The 13693-nt window shown below is 34.8% G+C and overlaps 1 protein-coding gene across 2 annotated transcripts in view; it reads left to right on the forward strand.

Annotated features, from left to right (window-relative positions):
• Positions 1 to 3913: 3913 nt before the first annotated feature.
• The window catches only part of LOC138325817 (dual specificity testis-specific protein kinase 1-like), a 49600-nt gene continuing 39820 nt past the window's right edge, over positions 3914 to 13693 (forward strand). Inside the window, exons 1-2 of one of the 2 annotated variants that reach the window (XM_069271742.1) lie at positions 3914 to 4046; positions 4384 to 4730. In XM_069271742.1, coding sequence (XP_069127843.1) covers positions 4497 to 4730 — 234 coding nt within the window. In that variant the 5' untranslated portion in view covers positions 3914 to 4046; positions 4384 to 4496. Of the gene's footprint in view, positions 4112 to 4383; positions 4731 to 13693 lie in introns of both variants that reach the window. The other variant, XM_069271743.1, reaches the window with a different exon arrangement.

Raw genomic sequence — 13693 nt, forward strand, 5'->3', positions numbered from 1 at the left:
GGGTTTTAACTATGGCTCTACTCATAGAGGAAAAAGACACAATTTCAAAATGACCGCCAAATGGGCCATTTCTTAAAATCCCTGTATAAAAAAATCTACTAAAAATAGAAATGTAATTTTTTGACAAAATTTGCATCTGGCAACTTGCTACAGATATTGATAAGATATATTTGAAAATCTCATAACTTCTTTGATCTTTGTCGAAACGAGACTTCAACGGGACTGAAACCTCAGAAGAATACATCCTTAAATAAATTATGTTTTGTGACTGATATTACATATACATCTTGATTGAAGACCATCCAAGCAACAAGGGACAAAGAGAGTTTTTTGTGTGTGATTTTTTACAGTCTAGTGGTCTTTATACACAGGTCAAATTGTGTTGTAACCTATAATTGACCATTTGGGACTCTATGAAAGTGGTCTTATTAAGCAGGTGGTATTTATACAGATATATATACACTAGTGGTCGCTAATACACTGTGACAGCAACTAAAATAATAAGCAAATAAATGAATGATCCTATTTTACATGATCCTCCAAATCAGTTGAATTAATGCAAATATCCATAAGACATCCTAATTATATATTGACAAAAGTAAAAACAAATCTCGAGGTACAGAATTTCATTTGCCACTAATTTATGGGGAAATTAAGTGCAGTTCTTCCACGATACCCGTAAAAATCAATTAGTTTCTGCTCTCTTGGAATATGCCTAATTAATTTTTAGTAGTTAAGTAAAATAGAAAGAATAGTCCTAAATTGTTCAAATACATGTAATAAGTGTGTGATCGAGATCCGATCGAGGCAAATCCCACCGTTTAAAAATTCATTCCTATTTTGATCCTGCGAATTCATTAACATATTCATCTAGATCTATTTTACAAAAAAATGTCTTTTGTTAAATAATGTGGTTTGTGGTTTGGTAACAGGGAACAATTAATCTCCATTTCTATAACATTTTTATAAGTATGCATGGCACGTCGACATCTTTCCTTATTTTGTATATTAATACGATATTGATAATGGTATTAAAATCGAAACGGGTTGAAATATTGCAATACTAAAGTTACATGTATATTTGAAATAGTATTGCGATAAAAATGTTTTTTTTTATATAATTATAATTAGGAAATTACCAAGGACAATAAAAAACTTAATTTAGTTAACACCGATTGCGTCATAAGTTATTATTATTATAAAACTTATGCAAATCACTTTCGATGGCCCTGATGAAAGCGCGCTCAACAAGTGGTCTTGGAGTGGGAGGAAATCGGAGTGACCGGAGAAAACCCACGTGGTCATATGGGTGACCCTGACCTTTTCACGTTCGTGCCGGGGATTGTACCACGGCCGGCTTGGTGAAATGTGAGTGGCTTAACCACTACACCTCCCGATCACCCAAGGACGATACATTTGTATACATATATGAATCTATGTACACGTGCAGTTTTTAGTTTGATTTTTTATCAAACCAGTCGTTCCCGTTTATTAATTATATTGTCATCTCCTCCGCAACGTTACATTACTATACACATACGATGAAATATATTCATATCAGTGGCGTAGGAAGATGAAACGTAATGGGGGGGGGGGGGGGCAAAGGTCCTCAATATTTTGTAACACCCCCCCCCCCCCCCCCGCCGCCGCACCTACAGGAGGAGATTAATTCAACTCTCAACCATATATGTTTTTATGTACATTTTTCATATATCAGTAAATTTAATCCTTGTACACATTTATAGACAGTGGGGTCGCTATAAAAGGATATTAACGAATACGCAAATTGGCCAGATTAGCGTGTGAGCGCCGAAGGCGCGAGATTTTAGTGTTTTAGGTGTCTGAAGGTGACCCCCGGAAAAAATATAGTAATTTAGAATGGCTGAGATGAGTTTTACAATGTATTTTGATGAATTTGCGAGCGCCCGAAAGCGCGAGATTTTGGTGTTTGGGGGGTCCGGGTGTCTATCCCGGAAAAAAAATTACGGTTTAGAATGGCTGAGATGAGTTTTACGATGTATTTTAATGATTATAAAGCGTTCTTAACATGGTAATTTTTCTATTTAAAGCTGCTTGCATTTAGAAATGATAATTGTGTCGTCAAAACATTATGCAACCCTACTCGATCTGAATACACCGGCTTTACACCATCGGCACATGGTTGTGTAACATAAAAAATGAATTAATATTTTCTCGCTAAGACATAAACAAATTGATCTTTTAAGAGAATTTTTTTAGGTAGTACATAAAATCCTGTGTATTGAATTTTGACTAGGCTATTTAAGGTTTAACATTATGTGCTTGAACGTTTTAGGAAATACGCCGCGCAGCGGAAAATTTTCTAGAATGAAGTACGAAAAATGTGCAGGAGGACCCTTTTTTCTTTCAAATAAACATTTTTAGAAAATTTCAGTCGGCGAAAATGGGGGGGGGGGCAAAAAGACATGTTTGCCCCCCCCCCGTCCTGGGGAACGGGGGGCAGTTGCCCCCCCCCCCCCCCCCCCCCCCCCCCGCTTCCTACGCCCCTGCATATATATACACACACACAGTCTAAAAGAATATGGAAATATCAGAGTAAGGAGGAAGCTTTTTTAATAGAGGTCCTCAATATTTTGTACCCCCTCCCCCGCCTCGCACCCATAAGAGACCCACAAATTAGCGTGCGAGCACCGAAGTCTTGGGGGTTCGGGGTATCCTCTGGAAAAATAGATGTTGGTTTTTGGGGGTTTCTGGGGGTCTCCCCGGGAAAAAATATTACGATTTAGAATGGTTGAGATGATTTTTATGATGTATTTTGATCATTTTAAAGCGTTAATTCTGAACACGGTAATTTTTCGATTTAAAGTTACCTGCATTTAGAAATGATAATTGTGAATGTCGTCATGAAAACATTTATGCCACCCTGCTTGATCTGAAATACCGGAATCACACCATCGGCATATATTGTTGTGTCACTCAAAAAAAATATCGAATCAATTGTCTTGCTAAGACATGTAAACAAATTAATCTTTTAACGGAGACATTTTTTGAAATAGTATAATCCCTTGATGGACATTTTTAGTCTAGTTCGTGTGTATTGAATTTTCATAATTAAAGGTTTAAACCACAGGGACCTGGCACGATATTTTTTAACAATTAGTATATATATATATATATATATTATAGTATACTATAATATATAAATATATGTATACTGTTAGTTAAAAAAATCGTGCCAGGTCCCTGTGGTTTAAACATTACGTGCTTGAATGTTTTAGGAAAATTTTCTAAAATGAAGTACGAAAAATGTGCAGGAGGGCCCTTTTTTCTTTCATTCTCCCCCCTCCCCACTTCCTTCACCCCTGTTGACGATCTAGTAAAAACAGAACACCCAAACATTTTTTCTACTAACGGTTAGGCCTACAGTATATATATATCTAGAAACGTACGTAGGCTACACAAATGTAACATAGGGTCTATGTGATTCTATTATGTTTCTGACATACAGTACAAAATGCATCATCAACACAAATACAGATAAGGAAAATTTATTGAATTATTCTCCATGCTTTCTCCTTCATTAGATTGATTAACATCAACATGTTATTGGTATAGCTGGGATTCATAAGAACTAACTTCGTATGTTATGACATTGTTTCGTCAAATGCAGACGGGAAAAAAATCCGAACTCGGTTAGACTGTTAGTTTCAATGTACTGGCTCAGGGGCACATAAGGGGTCATTTAAATATAAATGTTCTTTCTAGTAGATAACATATTTTATTGAAAACTACAGAATATATTATGCACTTTTTCTAAAACAATCTAAATAAAAAGATATTTACATATTGGGTAAATTCACAAAAAAATACATATATTTGTGACGGGAAAAATTCCCCTAGTGTACCTCAATATGTCGAATATATTACCCACAATGCAACAGAAAGTTTACAAGAGAGTTCTCGCTGAGCTTGAGAGCTGTGTGCGATGAAACCCGGGATTTATATTTGAGAATGCGGCGTTTAAATGCGATGTCATGTCACAGTTGGAATGGATTGTTACACAGAACGTAAGAAATTTATCGAATAACTGATTCAGATGAGTGCAATGTTTACAACCATAAAGCATTCTACTGTAAGTCGTTTGTGTATTGTGATTGTGACAAATGTTGTAATGGTGTTCACACTCACGCCAACTTAAGACAAGTTGTGTTCATACTAAAGCTAATGTTCTTTCTGTGTGATGCATTCAAAATTGTTTTCCTATTTGAAATACTTCAAATGCATAATACACACTGTTTATTAAGTAACAAGAATGTGTTCCAATGAATTAGATCTTAGGACTTTCTTTTTCTAGTGTGTTTACACGAGGAAATGATTCACAACTGGGTTTTCAATGTTTTGCAGAAACCACATACAGGAAGATATCACTTCATGTTTTGTGGTCGTGTGTGTCACAGCAAGGATGTGAGGTGTCATTGGGAAACACTTAATACTAAATCATGACATAAGTTGGCAATATGACCACCATACGACCATTAAGACGATCAAAAACCATTGCTGTGTCCGACTTCCAATCGGCCAGACGGTTTGATGATCAAGAAAATAAAGAAAACTCTCCTACAGAAGACATGAAGACCAGAACACCCGGGCCGTCGTGTCAGGCTCTTCGTCATGCAGTTTCATCACTTACCAGATTGGATGACTTTAATTTGGTCAAAATTGGCTGTGGATTTTTCGCTGAAGTGTTCAAGGTATAAATCATAGGATGTACATTAAGAAAATGTTGCTGTGTATTTTAGATATGTTCATTACGATTTGTGGCTACTCAGGTTTCATTTGCGGTTGCATTGATGCAGAGCAAAAATAGATGTATAGAAATATACACATTTTAACTAATATATTGAAGTACAATATTGATCAATATCATTTTGTCAACAAATTCATAAAAATGACATTTTACAAAAAAATCATTGAAATATAATGAGTTCTTACCATTTCTCAAGGAATAATTTTAAATTGAGGTTTATATATAGCTAAAGTCATTGATTGACGTTAAACATATTTAAAACTCAGCAATAATTTCACAATACTTGCTATACCATTCAGATTCACCTGATAATGATATATTATACATGTTGAGCTAAAGTTATACTCTACATTGTAAACATTGCGCTTAAGTTATACTCTACATTGTAAACATTGCGCTAAAGTTATACTCTACATTGTAAACATTGCGCTAAAGTTATACTCTACATTGTAAACATTGCGCTAAAGTTATACTCTACATTGACTTTGTACACATTGACCTGAAGTTACACTATGCAGTACACATTGAGCTGAAGTTATACTGTACAGTGTCCATGTTGGGGTAAATTTTTACTGCACAGTGTTCATGATGAGCTGATGTTATGCTGGGCGGTGTACATGTTGAGCTGAAGTTATACTGTACAGTGTACATGTTGGGGTAAAGTTACACTGCACAGTGTTCATGTTGAGCTGATGTTATACACGGCAGTGTACATGTTGAGCTGAAGTTATACTGTACAGTGTTCATGTTGAGCTAAAGTTATACTGTACAATGTACATGTTGAGCTAAAGTTATACTGTACAATGTACATGTTGAGCTAAGGTTATACTGTATAGTGCTCATGTTGAGCCTTAAGTTATACTGTACAATGTACATGTTGAGCTAAAATTATACTGTACAGTGTACATGTTGAGGTGAAGTTATATTGTACAATGTACATATTGAGTTGATGTTATACTGTACAGTGTTCATGTTGAGCTAAAGTTATACTGTACAATGTACATGTTGAGGTGAAGTTATATTGTACAATGTACATGTTGAGCTGAAATTATACTGTACAGTATACATGTTGAGCTTAAGTTGTACTGTTTATTATACTGTATGTTGAGTATAAACTATACTGCACATGTTTCACTGTAGTTCCTTGATCCATGTACAGCTTATAGATATTGTCCATCATGATCTAAGGACACTCATGATCTGCAGGCCTCAGATTATAATTACCAACATTATACAGTGCTATACTCAATCACTGTACGATGATGCATAACAATATTATACACAATACAATTATCTGATCTTTTCCTGTCATCACTCATTCTTTAGCAAATTATACACTAGTAATAGACAAAAGTTGACAATGTAGTACTTTTATATATGTATTATGATGCTATGGTGTTAAATGTTTGGTTTAATACTACAGCAATGCCACAGAAGTTTATTTATCATTTTTTAATGATAATATAGTCCTTTCCTTTGCGTATGTCCTTAGTGGCAGTGGTAGAAGAATTGTGATGTTGTATACCTCTGTCTGTGGCTGGTAGCCAGGTATATACCCAGCCATTAATTTGTGTACAGCACTGATGCTGCAGTTTTAAGCAGCCGTAGGTACGCCCACATACAACCTAACAGTACTGTCTATACCTGTCCTTATCACTGCCTATAACTTCTATCAAATCCTTCATCCTGATTGGCTTTTACAGTACAAGCAAATTAGAAGTCTCGCATACATTTCTTTATTTAATCGCTGCCAAAGTTTGGTGTTTGGCTATTCAAAATGTAAATTACTGTCCGTTTGAAAGCTTTGCTGTTTCTTTGTCTATCCTTGCCTTTTATTCCACAGAAATAGAATTCTAAAAATTGATATTTTCAGGCTGATTGAAAAAGTAAACTTACATCATTTTGTAAGATTTCAAAATGACAGAAGAATCTATGAAGTTATCATTTACAAATGATAAAAAGTTTCTAGATATTTGTTTGAAAAATTTTCTAGTGTCAGGAAATGTTAATTGTGATTATATTGGTATGTTTACATCATTTATGTTATATGGATCTTAGGTATAAAAAACATATGGCATAATGACGACAAAGTTAAGAGCCCTGTTACTTGTGTGTTAATTGGCCAAATTTACTCTAGACTGAGATGCGGTAAGAGTTTAGGCCTCATCACTATTAAGTGGGGCTTCACTTCATTTCTGACATGATGATTGTTATTACAGAAAAATATATATATACTGTATCAGCTGTTGAACAGGTTTCTCCAGGATCGTTGATAAATACCCATGAAGTATTTACTTTCACCAACCTCTAACTTCCATTATAAATGAGCAAATAACATTTTTTATACACAATGAAAAAAACCGTCATCTAAATTTGAATACATGTATTGAAGTGTTTGGTTATTTAATTTACAATTTCAAATCAAGAAATGCTCTAATATTACTCCAGAAATAGATAGTAAACAAAGATATATATTATGATCACCCAGTTACTTTGTTAGGACTGGCAATTGTGTAATTAAAATTTCAGGTGGCAATCTAGGTTATGTACCGTTTAAATTTTCAAATTAATTTTCATTGCACACAAAAAGATGTAGGTATCAACTTCAAGGTCTGTTGGTCATAGCTTTTCTGAAATTACACCATAGAAATAAGTTGTCAAGGTAAGCGTGAATGCTGTGTATGTGTTTATATATTGCTAAACTTGTTTATTTTGACACACAATTTCACCTGAAGTTTCAGTGTATGCCTGCCCATACATGTGGGTCACTAATGGGATGGGCTCACATCATGACAGTCTCTTAGACAGTTAAAAATTCTGGCTATCTTATAAATATTGAAATCTGACTTAAAAAATGATTTGTGTGGTACTAAAATATTTTTATATGTATTGTACTGTGTATGTTTTGCATAACTTATGAACATTACGAATGTAAAGTGTTGTCAGATACTACTATCTAACTTTTTAAGACATTTAGATGTACCATTTGTACTGTATTCCGACTTCATTATACATGAGATAAAAAATTATGAAATCTGTGAAAAAATTATGAAATCTGTAAGTATCGTAGGTGACAAAAAAATGAAAAGAAAAACATGCACACTAAACATTATCAATGATCGAAGCATATAATATACACAGGAACTGTAAAAAAAAATCTTAGGTAATGGTAAGGTATATGTATTTGGTCAATGAAACATTATGATATGACACGTAAAAACATTTATTGTAGGATCTATAATGACCATTGTATCACATAAATCTTTACACTTTCCATCCTTAAGAAAATGTCCAGAAATCAGAACACAAAAGCGCAAGATCATCAGATTCAATACAATATTGGTATTGACAAGTTATAGACTTGGGAGGGTATACCATATAGCTTTTATCTATCCTTTCAGACATACTTTGCATACCCATATTTTATTGTGTCTAGTTTATAAACTATGGTTTCAATATATGGCAGTGAAACCTTTGTCTGAGTGTTCATGTTATCTGTAAATGGGAGTGACTGTTTGTTCAGGTGAATATACACGTTCTACAATCATATTTTATACAGACTTCAAAATTTACAGTTTCTTTCTTACTTTGTTGCAAAGTGGTCTTCTATACATCTTCCTTGAAAAACAATCTGAATCTGGTTATAAGTACTTAAAATCACATTTATAATGATAATGAGGGGGGGTCCGATGATTTGTTTCAAGATAGTAATATAAAAGCCAAATTTCACAGTTTGTCATCTTATTTATAATTGCTTAGACATTAGATAATTTAGATAATAAATCTAAGTGTGTACACAAAATTATGTATGAATGGTCTAAATATTTGAACCATAGAATTTCTTGAAACTCTGTTGAACCCAATGAATTTGCAATACAGATGAAAAAAATACCTTTAATAGAGATAATTGTAGATTGATCATTAACCAGAGGATGTTTTCAGTGGACTCATAGAAAGGGTAGTCTGGGTTGGTCACTTTCTTTGTGAATTACCTTTAATCTGTTGGCCCCCCCCCTTCCTTCCTTCCTGCCATTACTAATCCTAACTCCCCTAATATCTGTTATGTTATCTCAGGTGTATACCATTGAAGTTTAGTACTCCAGAACTCTGCTGAATTTCACAATCGCTTACTCATTGATAGTGACACCCTGGCTCCCAGAAAACTACTTGTAGGTCTGTTTAGGTCTTTTTTAGTCAGTGAGAGGTGACACATACTATAAGATATAGGTATGTATGTATACCTACATATAGGTAATCCATATAGATCAACAGGCAGCCAATAAGTAGTATCATTGACCTAAATGTCTGGTGTATTACAAATACACGTCTACCTCAACTACTATAATGTTATTTCTCAGAGAAGGTGATCAATGGATGGACACCATTAATTCGGTCAATATTTGTATAATCTGTCACTCGGACATCACCTGTCATATATGAAGTGTAGTACAAGTGTATGTCTACTGATAATTTACAATAACAGTATTAAAGACCTATTAATTCTGATCAAAAGAGGGTAGCTTTTATTCCAGCCAGCTATTTGCTTGATCTGTTCCAGATTTCAGTCGTGGTAGAATAATGTTTACAATGAGTGTTATTGGGTCAAAGTAAGGTCAACTGTTGTCAAAGAATAAACTGAATGTGGTATATATAAAGGAAATTAACAGAATAATAGAATATCTTAAGATTTTTAGTAGATGGAGGTTTTCTTTTTAAGAAGTTCCTCCTGTTACAACATTCTTCTAATTTCAGATGTTATATATAGACACCTTTTGAAACTAAACCTTCTGTTTGTGAGCAATATCTAGATTGGTAGAGGACCAAAATGTCATGTAGTATGCATATATATTTAAGCACCTTTTTGTATGGTGTTATGCCAAAAAGGTGAGAAAGGTGAAGGCCAGACTGACAAATAGTTTCCTGGTCTGTAAACATGCCTTGGCTGTCCCTGTTCACCAGTGTTGTTGTTCAGGAAAGTTCTGGCTGTACCCTGTTCACCAGTGTTGTAGTTCAGGAAAGTTCTATAACAAACCTGAGAACTCTTTATATTCATCAGTGTTGTTGTTCAGGAAAGTTCTATATCTCTATAACAAACCTGAGAACTCTTTATATTCATCAGTGTTGTTGTTCAGGAAAGTTCTATCTCTATAACAAACCTGAGAACTCTTTGTATTCACTAGTGTTGTTGTTCAGGAAAGTTCTATCTCTATAACAAACCTGAGAACTCTTTATATTCACTAGTGTTGTTGTTCAGGAAAGTTCTATCTCTATAACAAACCTGAGAACTTTTTATATTCATTAGTGTTGTTGTTCAGGAAAGTTCTATCTCTATAACAAACCTGAGAACTCTTTATATTCACCAGTGTTGTTGTTCAGGAAAGTTCTATCTCTATAACAAACCTGAGAACTCTTTATATTCACCAGTGTTGTTGTTCAGGAAGTAGAAGTAGAACTGTAGAAGTTACCATTGAGTCAATGGGATTGTCATTGACCGATCGCCAGGTGTAATATAGCCACGCCTCACGCTCACAAACGCACATGTTTCTATTCAATGTCGGAGCAAACATCGTAGCACACACAATACAAAATGCAAAGTCACGTGCGGTTTGATTGACAGCTGGCGATCTGTCAATTTCCAGTTTGTTCATATAATTAATATATGTTTGTAGTGTGAACTTCCTACTATATATATATATGTATTTTTAGCTGTAGTATATAATTGATTTTGAGTCAACACAGTTGTAATCTTTTAAAGTTTAAAGTCAAATCATTCCATTTGATCTATTTAATGATGTAGGAATCATTTTACGTAAATAAACAAGTGGTATATCATTTGTGTGCTTTGTTGCACATGGTAATAATTCTACTGTGCGTGTGATGAGTTTTAGGATTGCTCAAATACACATTCATAAAGTCTTCTTAAACCAAATTATATGGTTATATGCGTCTTTCACGATTTAGTGATATTAAATTTTGATTTGCACTCTGCCTCGATCGCTCTATCTGTGGCCTATAGTAAACAGATTTTGTGTGCACTTCAACTTGAGATATCAGCATGTCATCAAATCTTGCACATAGTTATAAAGTTATGGACAATCATGATGACTTTATGAAACTTACCACCTGACACTGGTACATGTACCATTTACAGTAATTCAGTGTCACTACTTCAAAATTACAGAGTTATAGCCCCTTGTTATAAGTTTATATCCTCATATGTCAATAGAGTTTAATTGCAACATGGAAATGCAATTACTAGACTCTATACCTGATATAGCATTTCTGTAGACTACTAGATATACAGGGAGACCCTTAGTCTAGTGAAATAATGTCCAGTAATCTATAATACATGGCCCATTCTAGTGAAGAAACTGGGTGAACATATACTGAGAGATTTCTAGACACACTGTGAAATAGGGGAAAGTTAAGGTTGTAAAGAGAAAGCCAGGATCTGTTCTGCAGATCAGTGGAATTTTATAAGCTTAAGTCTGGCCTGATTATGTAGGTATAGAAAGTGTGTCGGAATTCAAGAAGGAAGAGGGAAGGTCTTAGATTAAAATACCAAAAGATTAGGAAGTACTTTCAATAACAATAGATTGCATATGTTGTAGCCTTATTGTTCTGGTCTTATTGTAGGTGGGGCTACACTTCAATATGATGGACATTACAACTAGACTTCCACATAAGCCTTGTTCACAATATAAAATCTGAGAACTGATTGAGTAGGGAAGTTTCTGCTTATTGTTTGTTGGTAGTTTTTCTGCAGGAACTTTGGCTCTTCTCCTACACCTCAAAAAGCTGACATATATTTTGTTACCCTAGTAAAATCAGAAACAAAAATCACTAACCACAAAAAACAGCAATATTCCGTGTGGATCGATTTATATAGAATAAGATTGGCTTCTGATACTCATTCTGGATTGTGTGTATTGATTGAGATTAGTATTGTGTTGGGTATCTGACAAATATTTCTTGCTCCCAGCAAAAGTACTTGCAACCAGTGTTACCTGTTACAACTGATTGAAACAATTCTCTTTCATATCAAAGGTTATAACCTTTGAACCCACTTAAAATATCCATATCCATAGACAGATTATCTGAGCATATCAGGGCCTAACGTTAACAAACAGCCTAACCATTTCCTCCATACATGCTGAAGTTTCTGGGACCTTTGTTGCCTAAGAAACTTCCCTTGAATATTTTTGGCCAAAGAACAAAATAAAGCATCATTATTTGTTTGTATAGCAGCACTTTGTGTGTATTCCCCTTAGCTTGGAGTCTGACTGAGGTCGTTCCCCCTCCTACACACTTGTTAATAGGCCTCAGTCAACCCAAGGTCGCCAGATGTAGATAATATGTGTTTACTAACATTTTTCCTCCCCTCTCCCCCTCCCCCTGACTGTGATGTACATGCTGTACCAATGATGTAGACCCCCTGACTCTGGTGCACATGCAGTAAACAGAAGTTTGTTGCCAAAGTCATGGTGTTAAGGTCACGGCCTTCCAATACAAAACATCTTCTTGACTTGCTATGATATCTGTTTCCACAGGAGACAATACATTCTGTTAAATCTAGTTATTGTCATCACTATTTCATTTTGATAAGTTTTAAAATTTTCTATGCTTATTGCTGTATATGGCAAGAAACTATAGAAAAAATGATTAAAGGTCTTGAAGAGCATATTGTTTTTGGTCTCTAGATTGTTTTGATTCCTATATGTACATACTTGGCCCCTTAAAATGTAGGGTTACTTGATATTGTATTTTCTTGATCTTAAAAGTTGGGTAAAAGTATGCCCCAAGGTGATGTTATTTCCCTCTCACTTTTAAATATATAGCAGGGATATGAGTGATTCGTTTTGTCCACAAAAATAAATCTAGTTCCTCTCTTAAGCTTGTATATGAAAAAGTAAAGTTTGAGAGTTCTTTATGAAAACTTCTGATTTGTGCTTGTCATGTTGCTGTGATTGATACAGACAAAGCATGTTGGTATATAAATAGGTAGAGTCATGTTGCTGTGATTGATACAGACAAAGCGTGTTGGTATATAAATAGGTAGAGTCATGTTGCTGTGATTGATACAGACAAAGCATGTTGGTGTATAAATAGGTAGAGTCATGTTGCTGTGATTGATACAGGCAAAGCGTGTTGGTGTATAAATAGGTAGAGTCATGTTGCTGTGATTGATACAGACAAAGCATGTTGGTGTATAAATAGGTAGAGTCATGTTGCTGTGATTGATACAGGCAAAGCGTGTTGCTGTATAAATAGGTAGAGTCATGTTGCTGTGATTGATACAGGCAAAGCCTGTTGGTATATAAATAGGTAGAGTCATGTTGCTGTGATTGATACAGACAAAGCGTGTTGGTATATAAATAGGTAGAGTCATGTTCCTGTGATTGATACAGACAAAGTGTGTTGGTATATAAATAGGTAGAGTCATGTTGCTGTGATTGATACAGACAAAGCATGTTGGTGTATAAATAGGTAGAGTCATGTTGCTGTGATTGATACAGGCAAAGCGTGTTGGTGTATAAATAGGTAGAGTCATGTTGCTGTGATTGATACAGGCAAAGCCTGTTGGTATATAAATAGGTAGAGTCATGTTGCTGTGTTTGATACAGACAAGGCGTGTTGGTATATAAATAGGTAGAGTCATGTTGCTGTGATTGATACAGACAAGGCGTGTTGGTATATAAATAGGTAGAGTCATGTTGCTGTGATTGATACAGGCAAGGCGTGTTGGTATATAAATAGGTTGAGTCATGTTGCTCTGATCGATACAGACAAAGTGTGTTGGTATATAAATAGGTAGAGTCATGTTGCTGTGATTGATACAGACAAAGCGTGTTGGTGTATAAATAGGTAGAGTCATGTTGCTGTGATTGATACAGACAAAGCATGTTG

The sequence above is a fragment of the Argopecten irradians genome, chromosome 6 (genome assembly GCF_041381155.1).
Source record: "Argopecten irradians isolate NY chromosome 6, Ai_NY, whole genome shotgun sequence".
NCBI lineage: Eukaryota > Metazoa > Mollusca > Bivalvia > Pectinida > Pectinidae > Argopecten > Argopecten irradians.